General features: G+C 35.3%; 2 protein-coding genes across 5 annotated transcripts in view; one reads left to right on the forward strand and one right to left on the reverse strand.

The window, feature by feature from the left end:
• PSMD1 (proteasome 26S subunit, non-ATPase 1) overlaps positions 1-24,053 on the forward strand; it is a 95,546-nt gene that overhangs the window by 34,605 nt on the left and 36,888 nt on the right. The window lies entirely within an intron of this gene.
• On the reverse strand, positions 988-20,136 carry HTR2B (5-hydroxytryptamine receptor 2B). Of its 4 annotated transcripts, XM_047721307.1 has the most exons (6): positions 19,747-20,136; positions 18,160-18,553; positions 17,947-18,006; positions 8,580-8,780; positions 1,935-3,347; positions 988-1,886 (listed from the first exon to the last, which is right to left on the reverse strand). In XM_047721307.1, exons 2-5 carry the CDS (start codon positions 18,362-18,364, stop codon positions 2,452-2,454), a joined length of 1,362 nt encoding a protein of 453 aa, XP_047577263.1. In that variant the 5' UTR covers positions 18,365-18,553; positions 19,747-20,136; the 3' UTR covers positions 988-1,886; positions 1,935-2,451. The 4 variants fall into 4 exon arrangements, with proteins under 4 accessions (XP_047577263.1, XP_047577264.1, XP_047577260.1 ...); XM_047721308.1 differs by lacking the exon at positions 18,160-18,553; XM_047721304.1 differs by having other exon boundaries at positions 17,947-18,553.

Raw genomic sequence — 24,053 nt, forward strand, 5'->3', positions numbered from 1 at the left:
TTCTTGATGCTATAATTTCCTTACTTTAATTTTGTCTTTTCACTCTTTTTCTATACCTTTGTTTCCTCCCTTTGCTAATTAACGATAAATATAAAAGCAAATGAAAGGTTTTTTAAAAATTATTTTTCTAAAAGGATACAGTTCTACTCTTTTTCTATGAATCTTTTGGTTGCTATTGGTGTGGTTAACTTCTGAGATTTGCTTTAAAATTATAGATTTCTTAAAACTCTTGTGAAATAGAAGAATCAGTTGTGTATCAAAGTGGCAAAAGTTTGTGCTATGTTGTACTTTTTCAGAAATAGTTTATATTAGAACTGTATTTCATTTTCTAGAAGTACTAGAATATTTCTTATTACCTAGAGAAAGATCTCTCAGCAGACTATAAGCAAAGATTTTTTTCCCCAGGAATTGATGCTGACTAGTTTAAGGGTCTTACAGTTAATTTTGTAGGTATGTGTTTGTTTAAGCACATACACTAATTTGGAAGCAGTATAGAGCATGTGAGAAGGTAGTCCGTTTACTCTAGTTTGTCTCAGGGTGGAGTTTGGCAGTGTGTGTGCCATCTCTAGTATTTAGACTTCTGGAACAATTATATATGCCTTCAGATATATAAAGTGCAGTTTGGAATGCTGTTAAAGTGACATCAGAAAACTTAATCTTATGTGACTTGGCAATAATATATGTCAAACTCATCATATTAGAGACTAGAACCAAAATAGATAAGTTTTACTTCAAGAATTAAATTAGGGGTGCCTGGGTGGCTCAGTCATTGGGCCTCTGCCTTCAACGCAGGTCACGATCCCAGGGTTCTGGGATCAAGCCCTGCATCGGGCTCCCTGCCCAGCAGTAAGCCTGCTTCTCCCTCTTCCACTCCCCCTGCTTGTATTCCCTCTTTCGCTGTCTCCCTCTCTATCAAATAAATAAATAAAATCTTTAAAAAAACAAAAGAATTATTTTGCATATCTGAACTGGGCCATCCTTCATGCTGCTGAAAAATCTTAGACTGCTGGGGGGAATTCCGTGCCTAAAGCTTTGAGATTTCAGGATTAAATTTGTAAGGTATACTCTTTCTGGCAGATGACACAGAGCCCATAAGGTCTATGTTCTAACTATGTTTTAGGAAAGGATTCTGCCATTTGGAGAATATATACCTGGTTCACTTATGCTGAGTTTCTCCATAGCCAACACATTTCTTGAAGTAATTTTCTTAAACTTAATCACCTGGATAGGGACAGCACTAGTGCAATAGGTTGAGATGTAAGAATGGGTCAGCCTGAAAAGGAAAAGCTAGGATGTGGACTATCTTCACTGCAGAACCCTTCAGTCTAATTTTGTTCACCATTTATGGCAATAGCATGACAATAAAATATCATTTGTAACTAGAATTGGCTACCAATACAGACTACCCACCTGTACTCATTTCCTAAGAACCCTATGTAGCTGAGAAAATTGAGGCTCAGAGAAATTAAGTATCTTTCATAAATTTAGTCAGTTAGTTGGTGACACAGTTTGGATTTATTCCCAGATCTAGCAGTGCACAGTGAAATTAGGAAAGGGTGAATAAAAAATGTTGTGCCAGAAGTTCAGCCAAGTTTTTGGGTCATTATGGGGTCATTAAAGTTTAGGTTCCTGGATTGAGATCCTGTGTCTCCAGTTTGCACTTGTTCTCCAAGGAACAAAATGAATTTCAGGTATGCTGGAGTGATTTCATTTGCATCCTCTTGTTCTCTAAGTTAGACCCACTTCTGGTGAGTCGATGTACCTGGTATCAGACATTTAACAAATAGCTCTAGTTCTGAGATCCTATTACTTTGTGTGGTACCCAACAACCATCCTCCCTACCCCTTCCATCACAAGTTTCTAGATCAAAGCAATATCATGACTACCTTTTTTTTTAGTATATGTGCTGCCAAAGCGAGCACTATCATGACTACCTTTAACTGAGCCAGACTGTAGTGACAATCTTAGCTTACCTCCAGATGCGATCATTCTGTGCACTTATTTTTAGTCTTCTATTCCTCTTGTTGTTGTTCTATGTTACGCCTTATGTTTTTAAGGCTTTGAAGAGGTTAATGCTTTTTTGTCTTATTTCATTCTTAGCACAGCTTTCATGCAGTTAGGAACTAAACAGATTCTTACAATGACATTGTTTATTTTTAAGACTGAAACTTATTGATTTACTTAATTTTATTTCATTTGAATACCTTAACATTTAGCCAGACAGCAGATTGTTTTTGGATTGTTTTTGCTTTCAGCTATACAAAATGATTTTTTTCATGGAGTAGTTTTGTCCAAATAAAGAAAATTGTACATCTTAATAGATAACTCTTATTTTAAAGAGATGATTTGATACATGACATAAAGTTCTTCTTTTATAATTCTTGGTACATTTATATCATCTTCATCACCTTATTCATTGTTATATTAATTAGATGAAAACTGACATTCCTTCTATACATAACTGACTTGCTCTTCAGTTTTGTCACCTTCATATTCTGTGAGGAGAAGTGTATCTAATAGAATGATTGAGGAAGCCTGAATGTTTGAACTGCGGAGCCTCATTGGGCTCTGGAACATGGCAGGATTAATCCCATTTCTCATTCCATGTTTCATGAAAAATTTAGAGTTCTCTGCCCTTGGATTTTGGAAGTAGATATTGCTGGAACATTTTCTGACAGTTTTTACTGATTTTATGGCCCGGTAATTGCAGCTGATGTATCGGCCAAATGCATTCCGAAATGTCTTATTGAAGAGGGTGTAGACCAAAGGATTCACCCCTGAGGAAACGTAGCCTATCCACACAAATACCTCTAGGAGCATTTTGAGAGTAGTCTGGTTGCAAGAATCACATAAAACTAAAGTTATATTTGTAATAAAAAAGGGGCACCACATAAGCAAAAAGAGAAAAAAAACAATTCCTAGAACCTTAGAGGCTCTCTGTTCATTGGAAATGGTCTGCACAGACTTTTTTCCAACTGTGGACATTCTTCGCCTTCGTATCTTATCACTTGAGTTGGGCAGAGTTTTGCCTTTGTGGGAACTATGCAGCATTGCCACCTTTTCAGGTGATGAGCAAGGTGTTTCTTTGGAACTTTGGAAGACTGTAGACACAGCCAACCACGTTAGGTGTTGAGGTGGCTTATTTTTGACCAAGTAAGCTTTCTTCTGTAAAGCTTGGATAGTGAGAAAGTAGGTGACAATCATGATTGCCAGAGGTGTGAAGAAGGCAGCCAGTGAGCCAAAGAGCATGAAGTTGCCAAAACGATCCTTTGTCAGCACACAGGTGATGTTGCTCGGGTTACCTGCATCAGTTTCTATCCCTCTAATGGGTACTGGAATGGCAATGCCTAAGGAAGAAGGAACAAGATAAATTGAGTTAATTTTATGACCTTTGACTCTTAGATTAGGTCCTTTTAGAGTTTATCTTAGTGACTTTATGTGGTTAATGGTTAGTCGATTTTCATTCCTAGTACACACAGTGCAGAATCTGTCAAAAGCATTTAATTAAAGGAAGATTTAACAAATAGACCCAAGTAAGCAAACCTGACGTTTTTAAACAGAGATTGATTAGTGATTTCAAGTTTATAATTTAAGCTTCCCTAAAGCTGTAGTATGTCTACAAAATAGAAGAGAATGTCATTTATTCTCCATTTCTCATAATCTGTTTGTGTTTGTTGATCTATCCCAGGTTAAGAAAAAGTAGTTCAGAAGAGAATTTGCTTTATCTTTATATCCAATGTAGTTAATTTAAAGAGACTTCAGAGTACATTCATGCAGTATCTTAATTCTAGATAGATGACTCTTTTCTTTGAGGCTACACGGTTTGATTTAATACACATTTTCATTATTTGTAATTTATGAATGTCTTAATCTTTTCCTCTGATGACTTAGGGAAAACTAAGTGGAGTTCATTTTTTTTTTTTTTAAATGCTACTTAAATATTTGAGATCATATGAATCATGAAATTTACTTTCCTTTTTCTTTTTTCTTTTTTATTAACTTATAGAGTGTTATTTGCTTCAGGGGTACAAGTCCGTAAATCATCAGTCTTACACAATTCACAACACTCACCAAAGCACATACCCTCCCCAGTGTCCGTAACCCAGTCATCCTATCTCCCCCCACCCCCTGGCAACCCTCAGTTTGTTTCCTGAGATTGAGTCTCATATGGGGGGGAAAAAAAGTCTCATATGGTTTGTCTCCCTCCCCAATCCCATCTTGTTTCATTTTTTTCCTTCCCTTCCCCCCATGACCTCCCCACCCTGCCTCTCAATGTCCTCATATCAGAGAGATCATATGGTAATTGTCTTTCTCTGATTGACTTATTTTGCTCAGCATCATAGTCTCTAGTTCCATCCACGTCATTTCAAATGGCAAGATTTCGGGTTTTTTGATGGCTACATGATATTCCATTGTATATATATACCACATCTTCTTTATCCATTCATCTGTTGATGGACATCTAGACTCTTTCCATAGTTTAGCTGTTGTGGACATTGTTGCTATAAACATTGGGATGCATGTACCCCTTCAGATCACTACATTTATATCTTTAGGATAAATACCCAGTAGTGCGATTGCTGGGTCATAGGGTAGCTCTATTTTCAACTTTGAGGAACCTCCATTCTGTTTTCTAGAGTGACTGCACCAGCTTGCATTCCCACCAACAGCGTAGGTGTTTCTCCACATCCTTGTCAACATCTGTCATTTCCTGACTTGTAAATTTTAGCCATTCTGACTGCTGTGAGGTGGTATCTCACTGTGGTTTTGATTTGTATTTCCCTGATGCTGAGTGATGTTGGGCACTTTTTCATGTGTCCATTGGCCACTTGGATGTCCGACAGAAAGGGAGAAGATATTTGCAAATGACATATCAGATTAAGGTGTAGTATTCAAAAGCCTTATCAAATTCAACTTATCAAATTCATAGATTGAACTTATCAAATTCAACACCCAAAGAACAAATAAGCCAATCAAGAAATGGGCAGAAGACATGAACAGACATTTCTGCAAAGAAGACATTCCAAATGAAATTTATTTTCAGGTTGAGCGTTCCTCTAACAGATATGAAAGAAATATATCTCATGCTAATTTTCTAATACTTTTAATTCCATGGAGAGGGTATTTAAATATGATCTTGCCACATGAAGTAGCTTATTAGACAAGTACACAAGTGTTATCCTGAATCCTTTCCCTTTGAAACAGCAGATTCTTAAAGTTTCTAAAGTATCTTTAGAAATCTCTAGAATCCTTGTGTTTTGTTTTGTTTTTTATGAATTTGAAAGTACTACATCATGTACACAGCCTTTTTATGGTAACTGAAGAGCCATTGATGAAAATATTTTCCTCAAATACTTTCTAACAGGGAGGCTACTGCTTTTTCTACTTTTCCTCAACTCTCCCACCAGAAAGTGGATTCTTTATACTTACTGTTCTACTAGAAGTCAGCACATTACAGCTTGAGGGCTGAATCTGGCCTACATCCTGTTTTTGTAAATAAAATTTTATTGGAACACAGCCATCTCCATTTGTTAACAAATTGTCTATGATTGCTTTTACTCTCCTGCTGCGGAGTTGAGTACCATTAGAGCCTGCAAGCCCAAAATATTTACTTTCTTGCCGTTTACAGGAAAAGTTGGCTGACCCCTGCTGTACCCTGGTAATTCTAAGTGATTTTTCCACTTTTCTCCCCAAAACCGTTCCCTTTTGAAGTCTATTGATAATCTGCTTACAATACTCTGTTCTCCATGCAGGTCTTCTACCAACCTCCAGGACCTCTGCCCATCTTCCTCAGTAGATTCAGCACCTTGCTAAAGCCTTCCTCTCCACCACTCCATTGCTGTTACCTTCCATGACTTGACCTTATTGATGACCCTTCTGACACCTTCATTTTGTGTCTGTTGAACTCCATTCTGATATCTTTTATTATTTTTAAAATTTTATTTCCAGTGTAGTTAACATACAGTATTATATTAGTTTCTGGTGTATCAACCCTCATTATTATTATTTGCACTCCTGAAGGCATCCACAAACCCTCTTAAAGCTGTCCCATATCTAAAACCAAGAACTTTGTGTGAAATTTCCCTTTCTTGCCCTGCTACTCTTCATTACTGTGGGACTTCGTTTTACAGTTATGTTGACCTCTAGTCCATTCATCCTTCTCTATTTTCACATTCTGTTAACCTCCTTCAAGGCTCACATTACCTTTTCAACCAGATTGGTGGTCAGTAACATAAGTTTTCACTGGTACTTTTTATACCCTTATTCCCTTACTCTTTCATACCTTACTTTTTGCCAGGTCTTACTGAGGATAACTAAGTCCAGAAGAAAGCGAGCTCTTTTCAGCATTTTGCAGAATTTAAAAACTGAAGTAACCCTATCATCTGCTTTTTCTTCTACAAAGTTACTAAATTGTCACTGGTCCTACAAACCAAGGGTAATGAAATGAACACAGCATTGATTGTGACCTTTGGTGCTGAAAAGCTGTTAACAGTCTTTAAGCCAACTATCTAAAACCTCTACATTTTGGGGCACCTAGGTGGCTCAATTGGTAAGCATCGGTCATGATCCCAGGTACTGGGGTTGAGCCCCATGTCAGGGCAGGGAGCTTCTTTCTCCCTTTCCCTCTGCTCCTCCCCTCCTGCTTGTTAATGCTCTCTCTCTCAAATAAATAAATAAAATCTTTTTTAAAAATAAAACCTCTAGGTTTCTTTTCTCATCTATAAAAGGAAAAAGGAAGTGATCCCTTCCAAAGCTGTAAATCTGGAATCTTTTTATTCTTTTCTACCTGCCTACTTAATACTTTATATTAGTCTAATTTGTTTATTATCTGCCTTCCTTGAATATAGAGGCTCTTTTTTATTTATCTTTGTATTCTTTTTTTTTTTTTTTAAAGATTTTATTTATTTATTTGACAGACAGAGATCACAAGCAGGCAAAGAGAGAGAGGGGGAAGCAGGCTCCCTGCCGAGCAGAGAGCCCAATGCGGGGCTCGATCCCAGGACCCTGAGATCATGACCTGAGCTGAAGGCAGAGGCTTTAACCCACTGAGCCACCCAGGCACCCCTATCTTTGTATTCTTGATATCTAGTATGTCACAGGTATGCAACAGAGATTTGATTTGCTTATGGATTCATACGAACCAGCTTTAATTGGGATCACTTCTAACAGTAGGCTCTTTATTGGCTTGATCATATTTCATGGTTTCAAATGTTTTAATTCTTCTTAAGGATCATTTCTCCTGTTTTCTCCCTGCCTTTGCCCTGTTTCCACCACCTTAACCCAACACACACATACCTCACACTGTCTCCCCCATCTCTCCCTTACTGCAGTGAGTTTACCAAAAAGATTGGGACTTCTGGCATGAGCTACTGTAGTTTCCCTCCTTTCTACTTTAAATTTTGGTGACTGTTACCCATTATCTCCCATGCCCTTTCTCTGGCTTCTTTTGGGGGGCCTTTTCTGCTCTGTCAATCAGCATCTGTCCCCAAAACTAGCCTATCTCTCTGCTTACAAACCTGTCATTCTGAACAGACTTTTCCTTGGCACTGATTTCTTCACAAGCCAGAGTAATAACACTCCTTACTTTTACCTCCAAACTTTTCAAAAGAGGTTTGGCCCTGCTGTTGTTTCAGGAACATAAAGGTCACTTTCATTATCTTGTTTTTTTTTTTTTTTTGCCCAGTGTTCTTATTTTGATTAGAGAGAGACCATTTCTTTTTCATGGTTTTCCTTTAGCATTCCAGATCTCTCTTGATTTTTTTCCTCTTTGATTTTTTTTTCTAGGAAGAAGTGAATCTTCTAGTCAGACTATTGATGATCATCATAGTAATTGTGAATCTTTTCTGATACTAACTTATAAGAGGTCTGAATTATTTCTGCTGTACTTCATGCTAGGATACACTATCATAGAAGCTATCTTTGAGCATTAAAGATGGGCACAAGGGCATAAGGCAGTTTAGAAGAAATACTATTTTCTTATGTAAATCATTTCTGAATATCGCTAGCATCTCTCTTAAAACCTCCAATTAATCATATATCCAGGACACTTATGTAGACACTTACTGCCTTTATTCTATACACATATTGGCTTCCAAGATGAATTTATGGTCTTTAGTACGTGCATACAAAGTGTTTGGGGTTTTTTTCTTGTTTCTCTTTTCCTGTTTATCTTCTTAAGTGTGACTGAAGATGCATTTTAATTTTTTGTTACTTTAATACTAATTTCGAGATTCTGCATGCTCCCTAGACCTTAATGATCTATTGACAGAAACAAAACCTGTTTTCAGACTTATCTTCCTGCACGTCAAAATCAAAGCAGGAAGATATCTCAGTAACCTTTGTGAAGATGGTTCTTTCTGAGGACATGAACTTTTTGCTTTTTCACACATGTTGTTGATAGTGTGATTTTATATGATGACATGGCATAAAAGCTTGTGTTGGTGTATCAGTATATCAGTAGTCTGCCTTGACCTCTTATGCTAAGTTTCACAGCCTACCTGGCCTGGTATATTTCTTACCCAAAAGAAACCAAAAGCTGTTTATTTATACCACCCCACACCCTGACATTCCCCACATACCTATTGAAATTAGCCATACCACTGTAATCTTGATGAGTACTGTGGCTCGTGAGTTATATTGATTGGCCTGGATTGGCTTTTTGATGGCTATGTAACGATCCACGGAAATGGCACAGAGATGCATGATGGATGCAGTAGAAAAAAGAACATCAAGAAATAACCAGGCAGGGCATAGAACAAGTGGGAGGGGCCACATAGCCTCTGAAAAACAAAACAAAAGCATATTCTCATGAATAGCAATCTTCAATTTGCAGTTTCTTTTTAAAGTGATACATATTTTTAAACTTTTTGTTAATTATTTAAAATTTTATGAGTTAACCTCCACAAATGTCCAACTTTAGATAATGGATTCAGTAATAATAAATATATTTCTGTAAATGGTCCCTTTTAAATACATTTTCTGTTTTGTATAGTAATCACAACACCCTTTTTCAAAATCAGCAGTTTAGCATTTTTAGCATTCATTTGACCGTAGTTGCTCTTTTGTCTGTTCCTTTTGTGATCTTTTAAAAATTTCCACACTGTTGCAACTGCAACTTAACCTTGCTAGTCAAATAAAATTAATTTTTAAGCTGCTTTTGTTTTTTTGTTTTTTTTTTTTTAAGATTTTATTTATTTATTTGACAGAGAGAAATCACAAGTAAGCAGAGAGGCAGGCAGAGAGAGAGGAGGAAGCAGGCTCCCTGCTGAGCAGAAAGCCCGATGTGGGGCTCGAACCCAGGACCTGGGATCATGACCTGAGCCGAAGGCAGCGGCTTAACCCACTGAGCCACCCAGGCGCCCCTTAAGCTGCTTTTGTATAAAAAGAATATTTTACCATATAGAGGAAGCAATACAATGTGGCAAAAAAGAGTATTAGAATGGGAATCTCAGTGAAGCCTAGGATTTGGCTCATTTCTAGCAATAACTAGCAGCATGATCTTTGTTTATAGCAAATTCTCATTTGGTGAAATAATTAAGTGAAATGATAGGAGTTTTCTTTTTGACAGAAGTAGTTCTTAAATAAAGTTTGCAAAAGGAATGACTTCAGATTATTCTGAAGAAAAATGGATTGTTATCCTTCCATATTTCATCATTCACTCCAGGCACTGGGGAGTTATGTTTTAAAAAGCAAGTGTCAGGATTAAACATAGTACTTAATTTATGTAACAAACTCTTATTAAAAAAATTTATTCTATGCCTCATACAGTCTTAAGCATTTGAGAAATAATAACTTGGAAAAAATTCAGTATTGGATATGGTACTGAATATCCTATGTAGTTTTCCAATAAATTTACTTAGGCAAGTATCTATAACACATATGGGTTGATACGTTATATTTTATTCATACACCCAGTATATATATATATTTGCAATTCCAAAACACCTAAAATTTATTTTAGGGTTTCCCCTAGAATATTTCATTTAGAACCCACATTTCTAACAGACACACACACACACACACACACACAGATTTTAGACCTTGCAATAAAAGCAAATTACTTCTTTGCAGAACAAATGTCGTATATATATGAGAGTATCTAAATCCTTTTTATAGTTTAATTGTTGTATGTCCACTGAAAAATATAAACTATTTTTCCTAGTTTTTGCATGATTATTTGACCTTGACAGATAATTGGGATCATTGAAGGAAGACCAAGATACCATTTTAGGATTTCAGAGCACCAAGAAACTCTTCAGTTGTAAACTGTTTAAATTTAAGAACCTTGGGGGTGGAGAGATGTTAACATCCCACACCAAAAATAAATAAATAAATAAATGAAAGCCTATCATTTAGGGAAAGAGTTTTGAGATAGATTTGAATATGTTTTTTTTTTTTCAAAAGCGTGCAAATTAATGTTTTAAAAGCAGTGTTTTAGAAGACTCTGGGGAACATTATAATATCTTGGGTCTTAAAAGATGCACCAACATTTATTCACTGTTGTAGGATAGGCACTCAGAATGCCTCTTTATGGGAGACCTCTCAAAATAAATCAAGTATGGCAGAGAAATCTGTCTTTAGAGAGAAACTTAATCAGATTTTTCTCCCTCTTAGTCATAGTATTCAGATTTTCTGTTAATAAGTAGAAAAGGACTTTGGACACTGAAAGGCTGCAACGAACCTCAGCTTAAGTAAACTCACAGTTCAAGTAGAGTGAAAATAATCACATATGATTGAAAGAGTTGTGCAGTGGAAACTACTTGAAATGATGTTACGTTCTAAACTGTCCTGACGTTCTATATTTAGAACTGAGTAGAAGATAGAAAAATACTCAAATGTAGAACTATAACAAGAGATACTGATCATAGTTTTAAACTTGCCTATTTAACTTTTCTAATTATGGGTTATATGTTTTTAAATTAAGATCTGGGAAATTCTAGTCAAAAATCTAGTAGCCATGAGCAGGAAGCCATGTAAAAAGTACAAGTCTTTGGAAAATAGACAATTTGACTCTAATTGTGGACTAAAAGAGAAAGCTCTTGAGTGCTCCAATGAAACCTTGTTAGGCTCACTTTCCAACAGAATGAATTTATTTTATAAACTCCAAATTTTCAGGGGCGTCTGGGTGGCCCAGTCGGTTAAGGGACTGCTTCTTCTCAGGTCATGAGCTTGAACCCTTCGTTGGGCACCCTGCTCAGCAGGGAGCCTGCTTCTCCCTCTCCCCACCCCCTCACACACACACCCCAATTCATGCTCTATCTCGCTATTTCCTCTCTCTCAAATAAATACAATCTTGGGGCGCCTGGGTGGCTCAGTGGTTTAAAGCTTTTGTCTTCAGCTCAGGTCATGATCCCAGGGTCCTGGGATTGAGCCCCACATCGGACTCTGCTTGGCAGGGAGCCTGCTTCCTCCTCTCTCCCTGTCTGCCTCTCTGCCTACTTGTGATCTCTGTCTGTCAAATAAATAAGTAAAATCTTAAAAAAATAAAATAAACTCCAATTTTGGTGCATGAAGCAGATATTAGTGCAGTTTGCTAGAATTTTATTATTTTAGTCAGTATTTATTACTAATAGTAGAAATACTGAGGCATGATAGGGAATTTTCTTTAAGGAGACTGTGATATAGGTTTAGGATTAAGAGAGATGGACTTTATTATTAATCTTTATAATTGAAAGTTTCATGAAGGTACTAGTCAATAGGCTTTTTATGAAATGAACATAAAAGTAATATGACTGCATTAAATTAATAGAAATCTTTTATATAAAGTAAGAAGAAAAAAATCTTGCCTGCCTAAATAGATTTGGGTAATCTAAGAATTTATACAAATTAAAAACAGTTCTAGACATTCTCAGGTTGTAAAGGGATTTTCCCTAGTCCAGATACTTTCATTTCTAAAATTATCTTTTCATTTATTATTAATTTGATAGGCTCAGGGGTCAGAAAAGTTTCTTACTTTGGTGTGGAGTAGATTAACTACTCCAAAACTTTGTTATTTTTACTAGGGTTTTAATTTGTTTTAAGGATTTATAATTTCATTTATTTGTTATAATGTATTATGTCCAGCTTACTTCCATAAGAACTTACTATACTATTTCATATGGACCAGTTATAGATTTATACAGAAAGAAAAACATATATAAGAGTCAATATAAGGGAAATAAGTTATCCGGTACTTGAACTAAATTAATTACTGCTATTCTGGGGCTTTGAACTTGTCTTTTTCATAAAAGCTAAGGCAGAAGAAGGAAAACTTTTAAATTGTATAGGATTTGTTGTTTCACAAAAAGTGCACAAACTTTCTTTGAAAAACCTACCTCTTCCCCCACCTGCTCCCAAATCAATCTTAAAGAGGAATTTGATTTCAGTAAAGTTTGAATAATGGCACTTCTGTGGATGCCTGAAATAATTACAGGTCAGTAATTATAGGAGCATAACAATCTTACTGAGTTGTGGATTATATATAGTTCATTATTTATCTAAAAATATTAATAGCACAAAGTTTGTTGCTTAAAATGAAGACTTGCATGCTTCAAATACCACCATACATAAGGGGTGTTAGAATTGCCATTCAATTACATCAGTTTCTGTTTGTCTCCAGACAAGGGTCAACAACTTCATAGACATGGGCCCAGGCTCTTATCTTCCTCAGAAAAGAGATATGGTTATCATCTCAAAGATTCATACAAGTATTATTTAAGACCCAAGTATTCTGTATCATTTAATATGAAATATAACTTTAAAAAAATATTGTCTGAAAAAAAAAATACTGTCTGCTTCGTCCACAGAGAAAACTCTATGGCTGACTTGTTAGGTAAAGTTATTTCAGATGTAAATTTTGGCTGTTTGTCAAATATGACCATTATGGTTGCATAATTTCTCATTTCATTTGAGAAAGCAGTGTAAAAGAGTGAGTTAAGATTGTGAATTCTGGGGGCGCCTGGGTGGCTCAGTGGGTTAAAGCCTCTGCCTTCAGCTCAGGTCATGATCCCAGGGTCCTGGGATCGAGCCCCACATCGGGCTCTCTGCTCAGCGGGGAGCCTGCTTCCTCCTCTCTCTGACTGTCTCTCTGCCTGCTTGTAATCTCTGTCAAATAAATAAATAAAATCTTAAAAAAAAAAAAAAAAAAAGACTGTGAATTCTGGAGTCCATTCTCTGGGATTCAAATCATGTCTCTGCCATTTATTTATTATCCTTCTGTTCTCTCTTGAAAAATGGTGATAATGATGATGATACCAATTTTATAGGATTGCTTTGAAGATTAAATGCAGTAATACATGTAAAGTGTTTAGAACAATGTCTGGCATAAGAAAGCACTCTATAAATGTTAGTTCCTATTACTATTACTGTTTGACAGAAACTAGCCTACCCATTAAAACACTCCTACTTAGAAATAAATGTTATCATCACTGTAAAACCAGTATGTTTGTCCTCCTGTCTGCTGTAGCAAGAGTGCATGTATCCAACTGAACTTAAAGCTTTTTTTTTTAAAGGTATGAGAATGTGTTTAACTTTAAATTTTCATGAAAGTATGCCTTTTACTCTCTATATTTATATGTGTGTGTATATATATATAAATAGCAAACATAAATAACTTATATACATTGCATGCTTGGCTATTTATTTATTTATTTAGCTTTCTTTTTAATGGCTATAGAAACCTGAGTGTTTTTAACCAGAAACTCCATTTCTTGGTGAGATGCACTCATTTGATCTGAAACCTGCTTACTCTTTCAGCAAATTTTTAGTTTGGAAAGCTGAGTTATATGATTAATTCAGAAAAATAATTAAAATTAACCTATAAATCTGAGACATAAGGTATTTGCCTTCTGAGAATTTTAAATGACTGTATTTTTGAAGCTATCCCAAGGGGACTGTGCCTATATAGTTTACCAAGGTAAATAGTTCATGAGTTTATTAGAGTAGGACAGACCCTAAATAGCCTCATAGCCAAAAAGGACACGGGGTTCTCAAAGTACCCATTTTTTTATTCTCAGAAATTCTTACACTTCTCTTATCTTTCAGGAAAGAAAGACATAGATCAGTGCTTCAGTTTTTATTATGAAGCTTCTGTTTTGTTTTTGTTGTCATTTTCCCACTACATTTGGATATATAAAATACTCTGGGATTAGATGTCTAATATGATAGTGTTTTCAACATTTCAAGTGATTTCTTTTCTTGGTTTTTTATATTTCCACTTTCCTTTTTTGTTTGTTTTTGTTTTTTAAGATTATATTTATTTATTTGACAGAGAGACCGTGTGAGAGGGAATACAAGCGGGAGGAGTGGGAGTGGGAGAAGCAGGCTTCCCGCCAAGCAAGGAGCCCAACACAGGGAACCTGAGCTAAAGGCAGACGCTTAATGACTGAGCTACCCAGGCACCCTAAATTTCCACTTTCCAAAAAAAAGTGCCTTTAATTGCTTTGGTCCCTCATTTAAGATCGGGTAGAGCAGCATTTCACCACATAAATAACTGATTTTCTTTTTCTTTTACTGCTGTACATCTGTTTCACCTCTCTGGTCAGATTCACATCTAAACTGAATCACATATTTAAAGTTTATAAACTCTTCTCATATTCTGCTGATACTTGCCAGTTACTGGTGCCTATAATGTGCTGGGCCTTAGTTGACTATTTCAGGATTCAGTGCCTGGGATGTCTTGCTTCAGATCCCTATCTTGCAACCATTTCATTTTCTACAGCCTCTTGCAGTTATAGCATAGATACTGTTTCAACTTTAATTGTGAGACATGGATTAAAACTTAAGTTATAAATAAACCAGTAATGACCAATGAATGACCAAACACTGTATTTTCTCCTTTACATTTTTAATCATTTATTTAATGAAAGTTCAGAGAAGTTCATAAAGTGTGAACATCCTGTCTTTTTTATATTGGCATATGATGTTCTATTTTCCTTTACATCCTATTGAGGTATTTCTAAATGCCTCCTAAGTAGGCATTTTTAAGCCTTATGTTATAAGCCACTGACTTATGATCGTGGATTTTGGGAATTATACACAAGACAGTCAAAACTAGACCTACAAAGCAAAAGTTAAGTCTAGTGCTCCCAGAGTGGAAGAAGTGGCAGAAAGATTGACATAGGTATCACAGTTCATTTGAGAGACCATGTTAGGCCAGTCATCATAATCTTGCTAAAATAGAAATTCTGTAAAAAAAAAAAAAAAGCAAACAATATTATATAATCAAATATTACATAAATCATTGGTTGAATAACATACTCCGCAGCATAAGAGTTAGTTTTTAAAGTTTCACTGCTCTCCTTTTTTCAAAACTTAATTTTATTAGAACATTAACTAATGTAAAGTTTCTTTTGTTACTTTCATTTAATTTCCCTGAGATAATTAAAAGCACTCATACTACTCAGTGGTAGTTAATGTTTTATGTTTACAGAATCAGAGACGCTTTTGTTTGTACAGACTTCTGAAGTTCGGAAGATGATTCCTATAATGAGAGAAAAATACACAAAATCTATTCCCCCCTTTAATGTTACCAAAAATTCTTATAACTGCATTAATTTAGGAAGTCTTTGTATTTGTTAACATGTGAAGGGCTATAAAAATCTTAGTGTTTGAAGTCAAGTCCCAATTTATGATATGTGCAGTTTCCAATTTATGAATGCATCCTTTTGAAGCTTTTTAGAGTGCAGAGCATGCATTTTCTCATATTCTTTCTCTTAGAAATGGAATAATGTTTTTAATAATGAATTTAAAGCAGTAATTTTTAAGTAGTGTTTAAGTTCCCAGGTTAGTTTAGTTTTTAAAAATCTAATCCCCCAGTATTGCTTCATTACTGATAGTAGAAGTGTTTGGGACCACAGAAGATTTTATTTTATTTTTTAAAAATTAACAAGCATTTGAGAGAATGAAATGTAGTTAAAACATATCATAGTTATTTAGGACATAAATAGGAAGACATTCCATATATTTTATGTTAAAATATATTGGGTTTTCTGCTACCATTTATTGCCAAGAATATCTTGGGTCCCAAAAAACTAAATATAAGCTCCACCGTCAGCTGCAGATACCTCCCATTTTTCTGTGGACTACACGGAATTAGCTCTTTTATCTGTTTCTCTCTTTTATCTAATCACTTTAATACTATGAAACTTAGCTTTTTAAGATTCTTTAACTATTTAGCTGATAATTTAAGTATCTACCACAGTAATTTGCAAATAGTGGATGTTTGATATGGACTTTAGAGTTAAAATTCAGTTCTGTGTAACTCATTCAGTCTCATTTATTCAAAATAATATATCAATTAAATTTTATGGTAGTATAAGATGAGCATTGTAACATTTTCTGTATGTCTAGCAAAAACATAATTTAAAGAGTATGATTTTACAGATTAATTAGTATTGTGTGTTTGGAGATAAGAGCCTTGAATCAAGTATCTGCGGTGTTTACCAAATATACATAAATGTTTCTACATTATCCTCATTTACTTTATTTCTTTAAAACTTTTTTCGGAATCAAGATCCTTTAGGTTCTCCTTAAGAATAAAATTTCTTAATTACTTCCCATGGTTACATGTTGTACTAAAATATTCAAAAAATTACAAATGTATAAAAGAAGGGATAGTTGGATATTATTAATGATTAGAGAGTCCATTAAAGCTGTAGAACCTTAGTTATTACTGCTTGCCCTGCTATAGGATTTAAAGCCTCGGTTCAATGTTAATTTAGAATGGAAAGTTTAGCCTGTCACCATCTCATTTGGGGGATCAGACACTTAATTTAGTATCTTTCTATAATTACTTAAAAATGTAACATATAAACCTAAATATAATAGTTTAAATTGGAGTTTTTTTTTAAATTGGAGTTTTTAGTCTCCTTCTAACACATATTCTAGTTAAATAAACTTTACTTCTATAACCTGAAATATTTTTATCCTCACCATATAAACATAATTTCAAAAAGCCCTATCTGCTACAAATAATCATTTTTCTTAAGCAGTTAATGAGTCTAATATCAATTTATGCAAAGCACTGAATAAGTTAAGTATTTTCTTTATGCTGATTCTCAGAAGCCCTCATAATTTATCAGAATTATTTGTATTTACCCAAATTCTGTAACTAGAGATGATACACATAAGTGAAAACTTTCATTTTAATATTATTATCTCTTTTCTTATAACAAACTAATATTTTAATATCAAGTTATTATTGTAATATCTCAGGTTTTGGTCACTTGTTTTAATAGTTCATTTTTAATAAATTTTTAATATTTAATTTTATTTTGAATCAGATTTTTCTTACATGTATCAAGGACATGGATCATTAGAAATCACAAAAATTAAACAGATGAATCATTTCTTAGGACACTGTGAGCCAGACCATTTCCTTTAGCAACTAAGCATAATATTTTCTTAACATGACACATGTGTTAAGAATTATGTTTAAGGCTAAAGTACACAAATGATTAAAAAAAAATAACTTGTAGAACAATTCCAATTTTAAATTGGTGTTTAGTGATTCAAATTGGAATTAAGTGATTCGAAGATTTTATCATTAATCAATAACCCGGCACATAACCAGCTGTCACAAAAGTGTCCTTGCTGTTGCTTGGTCAAGGGAAAAAAAGGATTGATAATGGGAAAGTTAAAGTATAGGTCTGTCTCTTCTTCACTGTAATTTTTAGGCGATGAATGCAGAATCTGTGGATCTTGCTAACGTGGATGACTTTTTAAATGATTGACTGGCTAATTAGACTTTTATTAGATGGCTGGGGAAAGAGTAGAATAGTTTCTAAGAAACTATTTTTTGCTCTTTAAAACTCATTATCAACGGTAGAAAATGATGGAAATGAGGGACTGTTTATCTACTGTTAACTTTAAATGGTCCAAGTCCATCTTTAAAGACTGAGTATCCATTTCTCTGATAGTATATCATAGTTCTGTGGTTTGATGCCAGGAGCAAAGTGAAATACTTACCAAACATTATTGTCAAGAGGGCAATCGGCATCACAAACAATCCAACCAGCAAATCAGCCACTGCCAGGGACATTAGAAAATAATTAGTAGCATACTGCAGCTTTTTCTCCAGTGAAACAGCCAGAATAACAAGGATGTTCCCACCAATTGTGGGTATTATCACCAGGAGTATCAGAAGAGCTGCCCAGCGCGGTTTATCTCCCTGTTGCTCACCAGTCTGTTTCATTTCCTCTGGTATCGATTCTGTCTGTAATCCAGACCAGTTAGCAAAGATTAAGTGATGAAAGGAGCTCTGCAAAATGTGCTCAGGAATTGTGCTCTGTTCTGATATTCTGTAAGAGAAGGCCATTCGCTGTTTTTGTGTGATGTGATCCAATTCCGGACAATGGTCTGCATGGTCGGTAGCTAAGCTGGTCATCTGCTTTTTAAAGGCATTGTACCCAGGCTGAACACTCAAAGCCAAAGTTGACTCCTTCCTTTAAAAAAATTTTTGGGTTCTTGAAAATGAGAGTATACAAGCTTCTGTCCATTTCTGTAGGTAAGGCCCCAGGGTTTAGTCTTCTGCAGAGGCTCAGATTTCAGAAGGCTTCGAGAAAGAAACTGATAGCTGTGAAAGAAAGACTGTTTATTACTTTCTCTGTCTTCTCTCTCCTCTCTCTCTCTCTCTCTGCTGTAGCACTAGACTTGTGTTTGAATTTGAATGCCAGTGAGTTCAAAGTGTTCCCCCTAGATTTAAAATATGTAGATTGCATTATTTTATTTTGTTATTTTCAAAAAAAACAAAAAACTCTTGAACTTAGTAGCCCTTCCCATCTTAATAGGTCCCTTGTGCACTTGTGACAATGCAACCTATTTCCACAGTCGTGTTCCTGATATGCCTCAGGTCACGAAACAGGAGATGCATTAATTTTTTCAGTGGTTATTTAAAAAAAAAAAAAGGCTAGATGTTTCCTGACCCTTGAATGTCTTTTTACCTTTACCTTAGAATATGTACAGAAGAATAGAAACATTAAAGCTCTACATAGTTCTGAATAGAACTTTTTGGTACACACTGGTTACCCACCTAGAAATTCTTCAAGCCCACCTAAAGTCCATATGAATGATTTACCAGCTAGGAATCCTTATTTGTAATTGGGTTTTATCTGGTCAGGTTTATCTTAATACTGATATAATAGCCATTTTTATGCAACATTTTAAAACTCTTTTAGTTTGAGAGAAGGAAAAAAATAGGTATTAGTAGGATCCAAATAATTGTTTTTAATAAAATCATCTTTCAGAGAAAGCCTATTACTGCCACAAATATTTTCCAAATTTATCACTTTATGCCAAATTTGAAACAGTTCTTTTTTTGTTTTAAGTAGTCATTTTTTTCTTTAACCTCCCCAGCTTCCTTAGGAAGGAGGATTAGCTAAGAGGAAGGTTAAACCATTAATTCATAAAATCTGTAAATCCAGGGGTGCCTGCGTGGGTCAGCCAGTTAAGCGGCTGCCTTTGGTTTAGGTCATGATCCCAAGGTCCCGGGATTGAGTCCCACGTCAGGGCTTCCTGCTCAGCAGGCAGCACGCTTCTCCACTTGTGCTCTCTGTCTCTCTCCCTCTCAAGTAAATAAAATTTGTAAATCCTATATAAAATATCTCTCCTGTAACATTGGTAAAACTTTCATTTTGGTTTTTAAGCCACTGAATAGAAATGAAAGATACAGTAGCAGTTTTTCTGAAGAAAGGGAAAAAAATCTTTAGATTAATTCTAATTATTTGTAAAATATTTATTTATTTATCTATTTATTTGTAAAATACTTACCTCTTCTTGTTAATTTCCTGAGCATGTCATCTGATCTGCTCAGTAGACCTGCGTGCTGCTCTGACTGAAGTCCTCTCATTGACTTATTCAGAGCCTCCCACACAGACGCTTAAAAGCAATGAAACAAATGTGTTGTATAGCTGCAGGCATGCCAAGGAGGTTATTTCCTCTTTGATACATTCATTTTTAGAAAGCAGCAGCATTCATTGTAATTCATAAAACTACCAGTTAAGTATGTTGAACCAGTTCATGAACCTATTCATATTGTATTCTTAAGAGCTCTCTTTGGTATTTGAGAGACTGAAATAAACTCTGTCATTTTTGCTTAACATAATTTTGTTTTGGATTAACACTGAGCTGTTTTTCCTTTTTGAAAAATATTAAGATATAGTCTAGAGATTCTAGAGCTTTCATTCTGTAAAGAGTGTGCCCTGTGAACCTTATAGTGATTTCCAGAGTTCTAATTTCTGAACAAGATTCTTATTCAGCTTTTATGTGTTGGCTGTGGAACACAGTTAATTCTCTCTGGTTGCAGCCTTGTATAGAAGAACACAGAAGGATCTGAATTCAACATGTATGCATAGGTTTTAGTAGAAACTTTGATTGCTTGTTTTTAAACAGATGGCCTCTGGATTGGGGGGTTGGTTCATTGGCAGTTTTTTTGTATTTTTTCTCAGATATTTTGGGGAAAGTATACAGTATGTAATGAAAATATATTTCTGCCTTATTTCAGAAAATCGGCGTAAAAATTTTAACAGCTGTGCTTAAGTTTTTTCTAGACAGTAAGAGTAGCTTAGCATTAGAACTTGAGCATTCTCAAAGTTTCCTTTTTAAAAGATCATCATAGATCACTCATTTTTAAAGTATTTAATTCTAGGTCAGCAATAACAGTTGTGCCCTTTTTCTGTTTCAGATTTTTATTCTTGTGTGAAAGTTATTGCAAAATATTTGGTTCATTTCAGTTCTTTTGAGCACTTCAGATTTTATTCAGCATTTGCTGCTTTTTTTAACTCAAAATTCAGGGGTTTTTTTCCAGTATTTTAGAAAAAATAATTTGCTGTAAATTTTGAGTGAAAACATAATACTCAAGAGCAATCAAATGGATTTTAATGTGCGAGGATTCTATTCAGGAATATAGAAATATGCTGAAATAATGCTTTGTTGTGAATCACAATTTAGTACCTGTACTTATGCAGGCAGATACGAGTCTGCAAAACAAATAATGCCAGATTTAAAGTTGTACCAGTATATTCAATGAATATATGGATTTGTTTTTATAGTTAAAATTTTTAAAAATATTCATCAACTATATTATTAAAATGCTGACCATTATTACTATTATAAACATTGCCAGTACTAACCCTCTTACCCACATTCACTTTTTTTTTTTTAAGATTTTATTTATTTATTTGAGAGAGCGAGCAAGCAAGCACGAGAAGGGGAAAAGGCAAAGGGAGAGGGAGAAGCAGGCTCCCAACTGAACAAGGAGCCCAATGTGGGGCTCAATCCCAGGACCCCAAGATCATGACCTGGGCTGAAGGCAGATGCTTAACCAGCTGAGCCACCCAGATCTCCTCACACTTTTTTAAGAATCTTAATTCTAAGTAGTTAAAATTGGTGGTTGGGTTATTATTGTTTTTTGGTTTTTGGGTTTTTTTTTTTTTAATTAGTTTAATGGCTAAGGAATACAGCTAGTTAAAACTACTTATTTGGCAACTTTTCGCTCTGGCTGGGATATGGACATTGGAGCGGGAATGTGTTTTGGTGAGAGCTATGTATTGTGTACGACTGATGAATCACAGAACTGTACCCCTGAAACAACTAATTCATTATATGTTAATAATTTAAAAAAATAAAGAAGCATAGCTGAGAATCAGGAAGCAAAATAACAATAAAGAAATAGATGAAAGAGTAGACCAGTCTTTCAGTTGACAAATAACTGAACTGTGCTCTAAAACTTCATGCACATTAGATGGAAGGCAGCCTGTAAGTCCCCGCTCGAAATCTCTTCACACTCATTCACAGAAACATGTCTCCTTCCCCTCTTTAATAAAAATACCATTTGCACATGGTGGAAAATCTAAATAGTACAAAAGAATGTTCGGTGATAAATCCACTTTGAGATGGTTTTAACAAACACATTTCCCTGTTTACTCCAGAGTAGACTGACAAATTAACAGGTGGACAAGCACTTTGGTAAAAGCAAATAGAGTCCACAGAAGAAACAGGAAGTAAGAAGTATAGACATGTAGGTCTACTCAGTGTAGAGGCTTGTAGCTCTCCTGTAACCCAGGCTGTCACAATTTTATGTGGTATAATAATTGATACCAGAGGGATGACTTCCACATATTGAAGAAAAGATTAAATAATTTTTATTCGGTTCTGTTTTAGATGGCAGGAATACATGAAATGCATTTTTTAAAAGATTGCCATCCACAATGATAAATATATAAAAGTATGATTCTTAACAGTTGAATTAAATTTCAAATATCTAGAAACTTTATTTGTGTAACATATCTCATTTACCAAGAACTCCAGATAAATTCTTACTAAAATTGCCTGAAGTTCAGACTCAGACTCTAATCTGACCATAACCAGAAAACTTAATTCCTGCATTTTATCCAAAACGATAACTTTTGTCCTGATGCCTTTTTAATTTATTGAACATATTCTGTCTTTGACTTAAAAGGGCAGTCTAATTTATAGGTCTAAGACAAATACCAACCAAGAACATTTTTTTATCTCTCAATCATAATTATCAAACACTAGCCATTAAGGAATTTTTGGCAATATAGGGATTGTGTCCAGGACATACTCATTTCTTTGTGAACTATTCATTGAGTTCATTTGCTCGTGGCAATATAGTGATGAACAGGATAAACATTTTCTGCCCTTGTGTAATTTATCTCATAGACGTGTTAGGTCCCCCAATAATGGGTCCGTGATCAAAGGAGCGAGACTGATACAAAGCGAAGGTCAAGCAAAGCTTTATTTCATGCCAAGCATCGAGAATCAAACTGACTGGTAGGGGCTGCCTCTTACAGAGAGGGCAACCCCTCCTAGCCTCACAGACTAACTTTTATAGAGTAAAGGCCATGTGGTTGAGCCTGGCCACACACAGGTGGCCAATGAGATTGTAACACACAGAGAAAACTGCACAGTCATGCTAGGTCACACACGGGTGGCCAATTGAATTTCAATTTACCCTAGTAGATATTTGAATTAGCCTATCACCTTGGTCAGAATTGGCACCCAAGGGGCGCCTGGGTGGCTCAGTGGGTTGGGCCACTGCCTTCGGCTCAGGTCATGATCTCAGAGTCCTGGGATCGAGCCCCGCATCGGGCTCTCTGCTCAGCAGGGAGCCTGCTTCCTCCTCTCTCTGCCTGCCTCTCTGCCTGCTTATGATCTCTCTGTCAAATAAATAAATAAAATCTTTAAAAAAAAAAAAAAAAAGAATTGGCACCCAAAAGGCAGGGCCCACTCTCCTTGGTAGCTAGGGAGACAGTATGCGCGCCTCACTGATTGGATGTCTGACCCACCCTTGTATTTGGGCTTTGTTACCTGGGACTAGTTTCCCGGACTTGCTTTTAAGTAAGTTCCTCTGGGAGGGCCAGGGTCAATCTAAATTTATTGCATAAACAACAAAATGGCTCCCTCTGGCTAAGTAGGCCTTTACAGATGGATACAAGCAAGTATATTGATCATTATAATGCAGACGTGGTAGCTAAAACTAGCTCATTTTAACAGGTCCCACAGAGCAACTCAATTTTTTTTGCTTTTTTTCTTTCCATTCCTTTCTTACTCATATCAGCAAAAGAGCTAAAATTTTAAAAATATTTCTTCCAAATTTAATCTGTTCTTCTTAGACTCTGCTCACTCTCCCCCAACAACAGATTTTATCTATGTTTTAATGAAAGATTAGACCAGTCTGAAAGTGCTATTACTTTTTAATCTTTCTGAAGTGTCTTTTTTTTTTTCAATCCATCCTCTCCTTTGGGATTACATTGACATTTCCACAACTTTCATTTAAGTTATTGATCCCAACTCTTTATTATATTCTTTGCAATTTTGCTGAATATAGTATCTTTTTCACACATAGAATCCATGCCTTGAATATTCAGTTCCTCAGTTCTAGTATCTTTCTTGCAGACATGCTCAGATTTCTAGTTAATGAAAACTAAACATTTCGTTATCCCTTGAGTCTCTTTCCTTCATCATCAAACTTCTTTAAAGAATTGCCTATCTTTTTCTCTTCTCATCACCCACCCAGTCTATAATCCTTATGATCAGATTTTTATCTCCAATGT

The sequence above is a fragment of the Lutra lutra genome, chromosome 3, assembly GCF_902655055.1.
Source record: "Lutra lutra chromosome 3, mLutLut1.2, whole genome shotgun sequence".
NCBI lineage: Eukaryota > Metazoa > Chordata > Mammalia > Carnivora > Mustelidae > Lutra > Lutra lutra.